At 44.5% G+C, this 14,132-nt stretch overlaps 1 protein-coding gene across 1 annotated transcript in view; it reads right to left on the minus strand.

Annotated features, from left to right (window-relative positions):
• Window positions 1-14,132, minus strand: part of LOC124998921 (collagen alpha-1(XII) chain-like) — a 94,782-nt gene that overhangs the window by 15,043 nt on the left and 65,607 nt on the right. The window contains exons 47-62 of the mRNA XM_047573558.1: window positions 13,240-13,369; window positions 12,393-12,535; window positions 10,416-10,545; window positions 9,533-9,652; window positions 9,005-9,151; window positions 8,810-8,926; window positions 6,464-6,616; window positions 5,578-5,652; window positions 3,816-3,955; window positions 3,058-3,181; window positions 2,828-2,971; window positions 1,902-2,066; window positions 1,777-1,815; window positions 1,545-1,683; window positions 739-881; window positions 171-280 (exon numbers count right to left, since the gene is read on the minus strand). Of these exons, the coding sequence (XP_047429514.1) occupies window positions 171-280; window positions 739-881; window positions 1,545-1,683; window positions 1,777-1,815; window positions 1,902-2,066; window positions 2,828-2,971; window positions 3,058-3,181; window positions 3,816-3,955; window positions 5,578-5,652; window positions 6,464-6,616; window positions 8,810-8,926; window positions 9,005-9,151; window positions 9,533-9,652; window positions 10,416-10,545; window positions 12,393-12,535; window positions 13,240-13,369 (2,019 nt within the window). The remainder of the gene's footprint in view (window positions 1-170; window positions 281-738; window positions 882-1,544; window positions 1,684-1,776; window positions 1,816-1,901; window positions 2,067-2,827; window positions 2,972-3,057; window positions 3,182-3,815; window positions 3,956-5,577; window positions 5,653-6,463; window positions 6,617-8,809; window positions 8,927-9,004; window positions 9,152-9,532; window positions 9,653-10,415; window positions 10,546-12,392; window positions 12,536-13,239; window positions 13,370-14,132) is intronic.

Consider the following 14,132-nt stretch of genomic DNA (forward strand, 5'->3'; position numbering starts at 1 on the left):
AGGCATGTGCAGGATCTGTTTAACCTCGGGACGTCCAGAGAGAACAGAGCACAGCATCTATATATATTTAGAGGCTCGGGCCGATAACTCACTGGCTACAGACACATTTGGCTACGGCTTCAATCAGCTTAAAGATGCCTGAGGTGGACGTTTCCCTGCAGCTCGTTTACCTTGTGGAAGCTCCCGTGGAAGATCCTCTTCACTGGGCTGCTGTCGAAGGTCACTCTCTGGATCTCGCCGCGCTCGTCTTTGTTGTAGAAGGACACGGTTTGGCTGGAGGCTGAAGGCGGAAGGAGATTAGACATCAGACGTCATCGTTTTAAAAGAAAACACTCAGAGAAAAAGGCCCGGATTTCAAATTAGTTTTTAAAAGCAGAAACTAAAAACTGGAAAAGTAATTTAAGTAATTAATTTTCTGTGAATCTGATTTAAACACCTTCTAATAAACAGTGGCCTTTCTTTAAAGCACTAAACTAAACATCAGTCTTATATCGTGGCTGCGTTTGTGTTCGTTTGCTCTGGTCTGGCTCAGGTTTGACCCAGAACGAGGTGCAGATAAAGGTGGAATAAACTCAGTTAAGTTATTTGGAACCTAGATCCCGGGAATATTTCTGAGACGTCCTCCACATCTGAGATCATCTCAGTCTTTCTCGTCTCTGAGCCTCAGACACAAAGAGTTTCATCTAAAAACACGTGTTTATTTATTTTATTTATAAGAGGAGCGACGCTGGCGCTTACGGTCGATGGTGACGCCGGTCTCCGGTTTGTGATCTTTGGTCGACACCTGCCAGATGTCGAAGGCGTCTTTGGGCGAGTCGGGGAGGAGGCGGAACATCATGATGATGGTGTAGGCGTGGGGGAGGCCGTCGGGGTGGACGTCTCTGTTGACGGAAAGAAAGATTTAAATTCTACCAAAGCGTGGTTTCATGTTGAAAGCAGTTTCCAGGATCAAGTTTCAGCTTTTAGAACCGTTTTACAAACACATGCGGTGGTTTTCAAAGAGGCCGTGTTTTTAATATCAGTTCACATGAGTCTTTATTTGAAAGATGAGAAACTAGAGGGAGAATCCTGCTGGAACCAGAGTCTACGTGAGTTTTAGTTTGACGTGAGCTTGTTTTGACGTGGACGTATCTCGATGGAATCGATTCCCGGCCCCATTCACGACTGTCTCATCCTCCACAGACTTTGTTTGTGGCGATTTGAATGATTTTATTTTTAAAACCGAGCAGGATGTTTCTCATTTCCTCATGTCACGACACATTTTTTGAATCAGACTTGTTGAACATTCGGTAGTCCGCTGCTGTTTCCCCGATGCTCTGGGAGGCAGCCAGCGTCGTGCGGTCTCTGCTTTGCGGTGGGCATCCTGACTCGGTGTAAAAACAGGCCTCACAGCGACAGTGAAAAGCCACTTTTAAGTGGAGCTGCAGCCCAGTCCGACCTCGTAAATGCACAGAAGTGAGCTCAGGCGGTCGGATGATGCTGAGCTCTGTCTGCAGACTCACCAGCGTATTTACGGGTTTGTCTCGTCTCATCATATCACTCACGTGGTGGGCTGGCTCAGGAAGGCGTTCTTGTGCAGCCTATAGGCCGTGTAGCTGTTGAAGGAGCCGGGCTCCATGGAGACGCCTTTGATGGAGCTGTAGGTTTTCTCCGTCAGGTTGAACGCTTCGAGCATCCTGAAGCCTGAAACAACGGCAGGAGGTTTGTGTTTAGAGGAGAGGTCACTCTCAGGAAGGTTTAATAATAATAATAATAATAATAATTATTGGTGTTTACCAGGGGAGGTAAATCCATTCAGGAAGATCAGGGGACACGCTGTGGAGGAGACACAGGTAACGTTAAGACAGATCCATGACCTGGACGGAGCCTGAATCTATTCTCTGCTGAGTTTACGAACTAACATGAAGTCGCAGTTTCACAGATGAAGGTGATCAGGTTTTCCTTGATGGTGCTGAAGGCGTCGAAGTCGTCCACCACGAACACGTGTCTGTCGCTGGGTTTGCTGCCGATCTGCTGCAGCTCCACGAAGTCCACGTCAGCGACACCGATGGCGAAAACGCTGTAACCTGAAAACAGACGCCAGAACGATTTGAGCCTCGAGCAGAACATTTCTGATTAACAGACAGAGAGAACCCAGTAAAACACAGAAATATCACACAACATTAGCCCATTTTACACATCTGTAAATTGGTTTCCAGTATCTGCTGTAACTAGATGTTTCTGGTAACTGCTGATCTGTTGGAATCTGATCCCGTTGCTTCAGTTGTGAGATGTTGGTGGTTTCCTCTCATCAACATTTGTACTGGATGAAGGTCAGGACTTTGACTTGTTCCTAAACATTCATCTGGTTCTTCTGGAGAACCACTGGTGTTCTTGGGCTCCTTGTCTTCCTCCATGATCCAGTTTCTCTTCTCATTCAGCTCATGGACTCATGTCCTGACATTTTCTACCATAGTTCACTGCTATAAATCCATTGGTCCATCAAAGTTGTCTCAAATCTCCTCTATTTGTTCTCAATCTGTCTGACTCTCTGTGGATTATTTGTGGCTTCCAGACTCTTTAGAGATGGTTGTGGAACCTTTTCCAGACCTTTTCTGAGCTCCTCACAAAGCTCTTTTGTCCATTGTCATCACACACTTCAACACAAACATGAGACAAATCCCTGATTTATAGAAACTAAACCAGGACCTGAGTCTCATCAAGTTGATGGAAACTCTTCTGGACCTCTCTGATATGTAATATTATAATATTTCTGATTGATTTGTGTGATTGGCTGCTCTTTGTCTACTTTCCTGTTTTAAGCCTTTAACTGAGCGGTCAGTCTTACCTGCGTGTTGCAGCTGGGCGGCGTTCTTCTTCACCTCGTCCTGAGAGCGTCCATCAGTGATGGCCACCACCACCTTGGGGACGTTTCTCCTCATCCCGTTATCGAGAGAAAACGCCTTCTCGTAGGTGTGTTTCAGCGCCATTCCTGCCCAAAAAAATCAAAGACGTCAGAACAGCAGCTTCTTTGAGGCTTTGCCGCCGTCAGCGCTGCATCGAGTGTGTGATTGAAACCTGTCTTGGTGTTTCCTCCTCGGTAGCGGATGTGGTGAAGCGCAGACATGGCTATGCCTTTGTCCGTGTAAGCGTTCAGCATGAACTCCGTCTTAGCTCCGTCACTGTACTGCACGAAGGACACCTGTGAATAAAGATGAAAGTACATTTAATTTAATAGATTTAATTTAAAATCTGGGAAAGAAACTTTAACTAAAAGAGAGAAGAGGAATTTTGGATAGTGTCTGATGCAGGGTGGTCAGTTAGAGATTCTGTTAGTAAATTTACAAAATCATACACAGATATTGTTCTACTCCAGTTCCAGTTAAACTTCTTCTCTATGGAAACAAGTGATCGAATGTATTGGAGAACGGCTGCACAAACCACTGCCAGAATCTCCCCAGCTGTGTTTACTAGGCGATAGATCTCTTCCACCGTCTGGTGAGTCCAAACAAAAATTTGGACTTGCCCTGGTAGGATTTATCGGTGTAACACCACTGGAAGAGTCAAGTAAAACCTAAAACCTTTGATGAACGGTTAAAGCTGATGACAGACGTTGCCTCTTTTGAAACATTGATGGCAACGATCAACAACTTCCAAGGAAAATTCTATGAAGTCTGGTCTGAATTCTGTGTATTGTATTGAAATTGATTGTCCATGTTGTAGGAAACTTGCGTGACGGGCTCAGCTCAAGTTTCTCTTTCACATTATTGTTTGATTGAATTATGTGTTTTTACTGCTGCCGATTCGTGGATTTATTTTCGGCCGCGGCTACAAACCTGCATCCCCGAAGGTCCGATCACGTCGAACGCTGCGATCATTTCTTTGACGAAGTGCACGACCTTGGTGAAGCTCTCCTCGCCGATGCTCCACGAGCCGTCGATGAGGAACACAACATCTGCTTTCGCTCCTTTGCAAACTGAGAAACAAACAACAAAAAAAACCCAAACATGAAACAACAATGCGGGTCTTTAAAGTCCACCGGTCAGTCCTCGGGGCTGCATCGCAAACCCCAGCAGAGAAAATGGCGTAATTATCGTTTGTGAGGTGCATTAAAAGAATCAGCTGAGAGCAGAACTAAACGACGGAGACCGGTGACGGTATGCTAATTATGGGCTTCACTGATAAAAATAATACCGGCGAAACTAAACAAGCAACATTTGGTCACCAGAAGGGCTGAGCTCTGGTTTATGACTTTCACTCCGACGAACACGAATCTCCCTCTGAAATAATCTGAGCCGTATGCGATGCAGTCGCTCTGTGATCTTCTCTGTCTTTCCCTCCTGCTCAGATCCATAAACAAGTTTTACATAATACCGAACAACAACAGATTCCTTGGACTGGTCTGTCTTCCCCTTTTCAACACCTAAGCTGTTGGTTTTTCGAGAACCCTGCGGTGCCGGCGTCCACATGTGGCGGCTCTGAGTTCACCAGAAACATCTGCATGGAGGAGTTTCCAATGAGCGAAAAGACTCCATCCACCCAGAACGTCCATGTTTTCTGGCCCAGGTTCCTGAATGTTCCTGGAGGAAGTAGTAACGAGAGTAATTCAGCCGAGCGACTCCATCGAAGACCAAAACCAGCAAACATGTTCCTGTGTCGTCTGTGAAGGTTCTCGGTCACCTGGACCTTGTTTAGAACATGTTCCTGTATTAAAAGTCAAAGACAAACATATGGGAACCTCCTCGAGAGTCTGGAGGGTTCTTCTTCTTCTTCTACTACAAAAACCTGGAGGGTTCTTCTTCTTCTTCCACAAGAGACGGAAGGTTCTTCTTCTTTTTCTTCTTCTACAAAAACCTGGAGTGTTCTTCTTCTTCTACTACAAAAACCTGGAGTGTTCTTCTTCTTCTACTACAAAAACCTGGAGGGTTCTTCTTCTTCTACAAAAACCTGGAGGGTTCTTCTTCTTCTACTACAAAAACCTTAAGAGTTCTTCTTCTTCTTTTTCTACTACAAAAACCTGGAGGGTTCTTCTTCTTCTGCTACAAAAACCTTTAGAGTTCTTCTTCTTCTTCTACAAGAGGCGGAAGGTTCTTGTTCTTTTTCTTCTTCTACAAAAACCTGGAGGGTTCTTCTTCTTCTGCTACAAAAACCTTTAGAGTTCTTCTTCTTCTTCTACAAGAGGCGGAAGGTTCTTCTTCTTTATCTTCTTCTACGAGAACCTGGAGGTTTCTTCTTATGCATTAACACCACCTACCAGACTCAGCAGATTTACAGGAAGTTGTTGCTCCACAGTCTGTGTTTTGTTTACGTCTGAGGTCACGAGGTGATGCATTCACTGCTCCCTGATCAGTCGGGATAATCTGTAGTTCAGGTTAAGTTTAACTAAACCTCCAACCAACATTTGCACACACACTCTGTGAACATTAGTCTCCAGCTGAGCCTGTTGATGTTGTGATAAACTCATCAATCATCTGGTAAAATGTTTTTGACCTGAATAGATCGAATATAAAGTTTCACAGCTTTTCTAAAAGGCTGCGTTTGAGAGAAACAAATGAACCCACAGCACAGACAGGGTCAGGGGTGATATCGGGCTCTTACCTGCCCATGCAGGAGGGATGGTGGGTGGAGGCGTCGGAGTCGGTGGGAGAGTTGGAACCGGAGTTGGCTTCACCACTGAGAGAGAGGACAAGAGTTACACAGCGTCATCAACACGGTGGTCATAAACACAACAGCTGTAAACAGGTCGAACGCTGAAGTCATTGTTTTGGAGATAACTCTTCAGATCACAGTAAAACTGTTGTTTTCCACCTCAGAAACGTTTCATTAACTTTGGTCCAACTCATTTTACAGAAATCAGTTTCCAGTCCTTCGAGCCTTCAGCTCATTAACTGTTACATGTAACAGCTGCAGCATTAATCTGAGGAGTCAGTTACAGAATAACTAGTTTATCCAAAAACATGATTCCAAGAAGACACTTTTTAACAGCTGAAGTAGCAGATTTGCTTAATAATAAATGAATAATTTATTCATTTATTATTAATGACATCATGTCATCCTCCTTCTGATCTAGATTTTTCTGTGAAAGGTCTCGATGCAGCAACATCCTCCTGAATTTGCTCTAAAAATACAAAGCATTCAACTGGCCTGAGAGAGTCACACCACATCTGTGTTTGGACCAATATGTTTGGTAATTTATAACTACTGCAAATTATTAGAGGCTCCCCAGGTAACTATCAACAGGATTAATGAAACAAGCTGCCTGACAAATGTAAGAAAAGAAGTCTTTTATAATAATGATGATGTGTTTTAATAACAGATGGATATTAACTAATGGAGATTTCTAATCCCTGCAGGTTTCCAGGAGCTGGAAACCTGGAAGTAAATATTAAAGATCTCTGTTTGATGCATTCAAGCCAACTTAAGTTTTGCTTCCTCTGTGAGTCCAGTTTCAGGTCCGTTCATGTTTCAGACATGCAACACTCACAGGTGCGTTCGTTGGCGCTGACTCCTGGACCTTCCAGGTTCGGGGTCTGAACGAAGACGGTGGCGGTGTAGAGGGCGTCGGGGGAAAGGCCGTCGAAGCAGTACTGAGGCAGACCGGCGGGGATGGTGATCTCATGCTGCCCTTTGCTGGAGGCTGCAGAGGAACCAGAGGAAAGACCAATCAAAGCACAGCAAACTCTTCCCTTTAGGAAACCTTTCAGAGTGGAGCATCTTTCCTAACAGACCCGTCTCTGCAGGAGCATCGATCAAACTGCTGCTTTGCTTTTCTGCTCATTTAAACCTGGGATGCGTCGGGTGCAGGTTTCAATGATCACAACAGGTTAACACAGAGCTGAGATACTTATTTGGTTAAAGTTAACTCCCCGGGACCAAAGACCAGGGCCTCATCCGACATGACAAACAGCTGGAGGCCTTTTATTCTGCAGAGATCTGGACTCGTTTCTGAGCTGCATGGACGTTTGGGTTTCTGGATAATAAAAGTGACAATTCAGATTTTCATATGAAAGGTTTATGGCAGCGTATGAAAGGGTCGCGGATGGGAACGAGGGATCAGGTTTCTGGAGTGTGTCCCAGGTGGAGTTAAAGGGCCACGTTTTAACGAGCAGCGAATCTGATAAAATGACGAAGTCAGCAAAACTATTTGTTGCTTTTGTCCTTGAGTATTGTGATGGTGAAGCGACAGATCTGAGAAACAAACTCAGATGAACTGATCAGAATCCAGATCATTAGTTTATTTCTTTGTTTGAGTTTCTTGATAATAAAAGTGCCATATTTAACCATTAACTACAAACCATAAAAATAATCTATTATCGCTTTATAACGCTGCGCAAAAATGTCAGAAACTAATTGGGAGAGTTTTCACTTTCTTTCTAAATTTATCTTCAAAAGGAAGCATATTTCTATTTAACAGCCCTGAAACTGAACTATTTTTTAGTTTTTTCTGTTTTGTTGCTAACCCGGGAAAATAAAGCCGAGTCTTAACCTCTGGCCTGGTCCTGTTTACATCTCTGCATCGCTCGGCTGTCATACACTGATAATAACATATTCTATTTACACCAGCGTCTCCAGCGAGCACAAACAAACACTCCTGTTTATTTCCGAAGCAGCTGCCACAGATGACGACTGCTACTCTCAGTGACCGGGGGTCGGACGCCGGGTGTCGTCATCCTCTGCGCCTCATATTTTCAGAATGAGCTCTGAAGGATCAACGCGGCGCGATCGGTGACTGGATCTAAATGGTTTGGGGAAAACACTGGTCTCCCGGAGAAGATCGCCTCCAGAACAGTGGCCCTCGCGTACCGAGTCAGAACATGTTGACAAAATCTAATCCCCGAACCGTTCCAGCTGGATATTAGACAACTTCTCGTCAGAGTTTCCACAGCGTTTAAAATGTGGAGGAAGCGCGGATGCAGGAGGCTTTTCCACTTACTCATCCCGCTGCCGTCTGACCACTGTTTGCGTTTCCACTTGAGAACAAACAGTTGTCTGATCTGTCGAGGTTTGTCTGCTGCGTATCACTCTGTCTGAAGCTTCCTACCACATCTAATCACCACCATATAGATGCTTAAACACTGATGCATGATGTCTGCTTTCTCCTCTGTGTCCACACGTGAACGTGAACCAGATGAGGCTCAAAGTCCCTGAAGAAAAAACCTAAAACTACAACGATCGGACGCTCTCAGTCGTGCTTGTTGCTTCGAGGCTCGAACGTGATAAATAAAAAGAGTCGGGACCGAGTCTGAGCCGACACAGTCGGTTAAACAGGAAGGATCTGCAGCGTCCGCAGAGACGAGCTCATCTGGAGACGGGGCTGCAGACATCTGTCTTCCTGCACACGCTGCACCTCCATCACCTCCAACAGGAAGCAGGACAACCACCATCTGTCTGTAGGTGGATCTAATGGATCTAATCATTCAGCAGAGGAGATGGAAAACGCTGTGTCTTTAACTTCTAATGAGGAATCAGATCTGGGATCGATTCCAGCTGCAAGAGACGCATTTCAGCAACTAATTTAAGTAACACATTTTAGTAACTCTCAGATATTGCAAGATACTGCAAACTCTTGCAATTTCAGCAAATAATTTATGTAAAAAAAAATAAAAAAGAAAGAAAAAAGTTTCAGTAACAGACTCTCTGGAACATTTAAGACATTTCGGGGTCAAGCTCTGCGACAAAGTTTCAGCAATAAACATGTTCAGGAACTAATTTCAGTTAAAAGCCTGAAACAACAATCATTCATTAATTATACCTGCTGTCTGATACTATAATCTAAGACTTTCCTGCCATGAGGAGACGTGTAACTAAAGCGCAGAGCGAGGAGACTCACGGTCCACAGGGTTGAGTTTGATGCGGTACGACGTTGCCGCTCTGTGAGGACTCCACTTGATGCAGAACCTGTCGTGGTCGACGTTGTACGTCTCGATGTTTGTGACGTTCAGGTAAACTGCACACATGAAACAATCCAATCAGCTGTAGTCTAACCCTGACGCCATTAAATATTCAGACGTTGAGCTGTACGTACGCGTGGTTCCTTGTCCCTCGAGCGGTGAACTGGCCCCGGTCGTGTACTGAGCCAACACTTTCACGTCGTACGTGGTCCCGGGCTGCAGGTTGTGCAGAGTGTAGGAGGTCACGTCGCCCACGAAGATGTCGATCGGCTGGTTTGTGCCTGGAAACGGGACAACGAGATGTAGAATCATCATCAGGTTCTCCAGCGTTCACCGAGGATTCATACGTAACATATCAGTTAGATGCAGGCGGACGTTCTCTAGATAACTGGTTGTTAAGTACGTGGTTGATTCTGAGGCCAACACCTACACATGTTTCAACTCAAACCTCTTGTTTCAGCTCGTTCTTTAGTCCCTAATGACTGTGTCCAGTAATAATACCAGTAATTAATTCATTAATTATCTATAAGTTGCAGAAAGTGAGAGATTTTAAGGTCTGTAACTAATGCTGAACATAAAAGTGGTTGTTCCCGTTGAGAGGCCTAAATGTGAGCACCCAGATAACGCCGGGCTCATGATTCCTGTGTCGACGTCTCGCTCACCTTCGGGGGAGTAGATGAGCTTGTATCCCTGGACCGGAGCAGCCACCGCCTCCCAGGACACTCTGAAGCGCGTGTACCACTCGTCTGACACTCGCAGGTTCCTGGGACTCAACATGCCGACTGGGACACAAAGCACACGACTTTATTTGCAGGTATTTCAGCCTGTGGTTGATTCTGAAGTGGACCGACACTTGCGCCTCTTCAGCAGCAGAGGTTCGCTGCTCATTCACTCCACACGGTGTTTAGATTGAGCTCATGTTGAACAAGCCTGGACCTGGAGCGAAGCCAGAACGAGTCTCTACTGTTTATAACTAATGTTACAGCTCCCAGGGGCCTGAACTCAACACCCGCTGGCTCTGCTGACCAGCGCACGTCTGCTCTATTTATTTCCACACTCAGAGCTGAGAGCTGTCGACGTGTTAGTCTCAACAGCAGCTCGACCCGTGAACCACAGCTCACACAAATGTAACCTCAGTAGCCAGACTAATTAAAACGTCCCCACGCGGAGACACGGTGACTCAACATGGCTGCGTCCTGGTTAAAACTAATGGATCCGTAACATCTGGCTTTCATTAGGAGCCGGATTTCAGCTGATTCTCATAACTAATTTAACTCCACTGTTACTCTACTGTCCATCGCCACATTAAGCCCCGCCCCCAAACGGTCCGACCAGAAAGACTCCAGAAAAACTTAAACGTTATAAAATCAGGTCTGATTTTATAAAGAGCTGCAGTTCATTAAATGGCCACTAGAGGCTCCAAAAGGAAGCAAATCCCCAAAAATCCCAACTCTACATCAATATTTATTGATTTTATTTCACTATTCATGACAACTGTACTATTAAGGTTCTTCTTAATAAATAAATTCCCCCCCGTTGCCTCACCTGTGCGTCCGTTTCCGTTCAGGGAGCCTCCCGGCCCCTCGGCGTATATGGCCTCCACCGTGATGTTGTACGGCGTGTCCGGTTGCAGATTCTGCAGCATGGCGTTGTTCCTGTTTCCCTGAACCACAGTCTGAGAATCAAAGACGTCACGAGGTCAGAGAGGAAAAAGAGTCGAGAGCATCCAGGTAGTAGGTAACGAGCTTCTCCTGCAGGTGCATGTGATTAGGAGGCGGGGCTAAAGTATTAAGAAGCCAGGATGTATGACACACTTTGATTATCCAGAGAAGAAGAAGAAGAACCTATAGGCCCTCCAAGAAGAAGAAGAAGAAGAAGAAATCTCCAGACCTCCAAAGAAGAAGAAGAAGAAGAAGAAGAAGAAATCTATAGGCCTTCAAAGAAGAAGAAAAAACAGATGATGAATAAGAAGAAGGACAAGAAGAAGAAGAAGAAATCTATAGGCCTTCAAAGAAGAAGAAGAAGAAACAGATGATGAATAAGAAGAAGAAACTAAGAAGAGGAGTGAACCCTTCCATGCTGCAGTCAGCTGACTCACAGAGAACAGGTGCTCCACTAACAAGCAGAGAGGAAGAACAGCTGGAGCTCGGGCTCATTATTCAGAACTATTAATAACGTTAATATGCCCCAAATTGTCCTGTTTGTTTAACCGAGCCTGTAATTAGTGCGGCCGATCGGTTCGTAACGAGCAGAGGGAATCCTGAGACGTGACTTCACCGCTGCAGGGGAACGTCACAGCCGGAGTTTATCCAGAGTTTATCCAAAACACAACACGTTATTACCTGAAATTAATCTAGATGTGTTTCCCTCTGTTATGACTGGACGGCTTCAAACACTAGCTACTGCAACACGGCCAGGACGTCTCCAGCCGGACAAATCAGCGCTAATTAATGACTAATTAATGATCTCATCAGATATATGTGTTCACAGGCCCCAGAAATAATGTCAGTCAGTGTTAAACTTTATGAACAAACAGGTTCTGCATCAAATCTACAGGAACTAAGACAGAAGAAGAAGAAGAAAAAGAAGAAGAAGAAGAAGCAGAAGAAGAAGAAGAAGAAGAAGCAGAAGAAGAGGAAGAAGAAGACGAAGAAGAAGCAGAAGCTGAAGAAGAAGAAGAAGCAGAAGAAGAAGAAGAAGAAGCAGAAGAAGAAGAGGAAGAGGAAGAAGAAGCAGAAGCAGAAGAAGAAGAAGAAGAAGAAGAGGAAGAAGAAGCAGAAGAAGAAGCAGAAGAAGAAGAAGAAGCAGAAGAATAAGAAGAGGAAGAAGAAGAGGAAGAAGAAGAAGCAGAAGCAGAAGAAGAAGAAGAGGAAGAAGAAGAGGAAGAAGAAGAAGAAGAAGCAGCAGAAGAAGTAGAAGAAAAGGAAGAAGAAGAAGCAGAAGAAGAAGAAGAAGAGGAAGAGGAGGAAGAAGAGGAAGAGGAAGAAGAAGAAGCAGAAGAAGGAGAAGAAGCAGAAGAAGAAGAAGAAGAGGAAGAGGAGGAAGAAGAGGAAGAGGAAAGAGGAAGAAGCAGAAGCAGAAGAAGAAGCAAGAAGAAGAAGAAGAAGAAGAAGAAGAAGAAGAAGAAGAGGAAGAAGAAGCAGAAGAAGAGGAAGAAGAAGAAGAGGAAGAGGAGGAAGAAGAGGAAGAGGAAGAAGAAGAAGCAGAAGCAGAAGAAGAAGAAGAAGAAGAAGAAGAAGAGGAAGAAGAAGAAGAAGGAGCAGAAGAAGAAGAAGAAGAAGAAGGAGCAGAAGAAGAAGAAGAAGAAGAAGAAGGAGCAGAAGAAGAAGAAGAAGAGGAAGAAGAAGAAGAAGAAGAAGAAGAAGAAGAAGAAGAGAAGAAGAAGAAGAAGAAGAAGGAGCAGAAGAAGAAGAAGAAGAGGAAGAAGAAGAATAAGCAGAAGAAGAAGAAGAAGAAGAAGAAGAAGAAGAAGAAGAAGAAGAAGAAGAAGGAGCAGAAGAAGAAGTGTGAGGAGGCCCGTACGTATTCGGTGATGGGGTCTCCGGTCATGGGGGCGTATCCGATCCGGTACTGCCTGACGGGACCCTCCGCGTGGTCCCAGCCGATGGTCAAGGTGCTGGTGGTGGCATCGAACACTCGCATGTTCCTCGGTCCGGCCCGGGGCACTGCACATTAACGCAAAGCATCACAGAAAACGTCTTTAAATATAAAGTAAAATCCACATCATGTATAAATCTGAACTGTCGACAGATTCAAATATTTAATCATGATTAATTTCCAGTTAATTAGTGATTAGAATCAGTCTTAAATTAAGCTTTAAGTCATAGAGCTTCTAATTAATCAAAGATTCTACAACTCATGGTTCCATTTTTTATATATATTTTTTATTTAATTTTCCCTCATAAATCTGCATTTCTTTAAATACACATTAACCTGAATCCAATGTATTCTAGTGAAGGGATAGAAATAAAAATAAAAAAAAGAATATGTGAACCTGTAGCTTAGCACTGAATGCATAATGTTAATAATAATAATAATGTATATTTATGAAAATATTGAGGACTTGTGCTATAAGGGATATTTTTCATGACTTTCTTATTCTTACCAACATGGGAGAGGACACATATGTGTGTTATTATTATTATATTATTATTTTATGTTATTAATCCGTGCTTTGGGGTTGCTTAGTTTAATTAGTTAATTGATCTAGTTTGTTTTCCGTTGTGCTGTGACTGGATCTCAGCTCTTAGTCTCTTTATTATTAATATTCTCTTACTGCTTCATATTTAATTATTCTCTGTTTCTGAATGAAAGTTCTTCCCGGGTGGATGAAATAAATAAATGAAATAAATTAAATAAATGTGCTTACGTGTTTTTCCGTTTCCCGCCACGTCGGCCCCCTTCCCGTCGGCGTACATGGCGGAGACGGTGATGGAGTACGGAGTGTCGGGCACCAGGTTGTCCAGGAAGGCGTTGTTCACGCTCCCTGGAACCAGGACCTTTGTTTGGAGGAGAAAACCCAGCGGTCACAACACGATGTAAAACCACGACGGCGCGGAAGCTCAGTCCATTCAAACGATCGCCTTCATGCATGACACAACGGTCTGGCAGCACTAATGTACATAATGAGCTCAGTGCATCACACGTGTCCTTATCTCCAGGCGTTTTCTGCCAAAGTTTCCCTGAAACACTAACAAACGCCTGGGAGGTGAGTCACCAAACAGATCCGTCATTCAGTGAGTGGACTGACAGATAAACAGTTTGTGCTAAAAAGCTGCATCTGTCAGCGGCTCAGCGCAGGTTCAGACGTGTTTTTTTCTGAAAGGACGCCGGTGGAACGTCGTGTGTCGCTGGGATTATCGCAGCATCTCCTCAGCGTCTGTGAAGCTCTGTGGCCGAGTTACGTCATGACAAACACATCCACAGGATCAGCCTTTTGTTTTGGTTCGAGCAAATATCTCAGAGGTTTGGCATGAGGAGGCTTTCTCAGCCATGATGGAGTGGACGTATATTCGCCTACTGGCCTGGACCGGACCTAAATCCCACCAGTAAACTGAGCAGGATTGGACCGTGTCCCTCGAAGACATTATGTTTAAGTGCAGCTTTAGTCATCCAGTCATTTCCTGAGAGCAGCGCTGCTCCGGAGGCTGATGTAAATCAGGACAAAGCCAAACAGTCCAGTGGTTCTGGGATAATTAAGAGACCTCTGAGAGGTGGTTTGCGTTAATCGAGCCGTATAACAGAGGCTACAAATCTGTTTCA

This window comes from Mugil cephalus, chromosome 21 (genome assembly GCF_022458985.1).
Source record: "Mugil cephalus isolate CIBA_MC_2020 chromosome 21, CIBA_Mcephalus_1.1, whole genome shotgun sequence".
NCBI classification, from domain to species: Eukaryota; Metazoa; Chordata; class Actinopteri; order Mugiliformes; family Mugilidae; genus Mugil; species Mugil cephalus.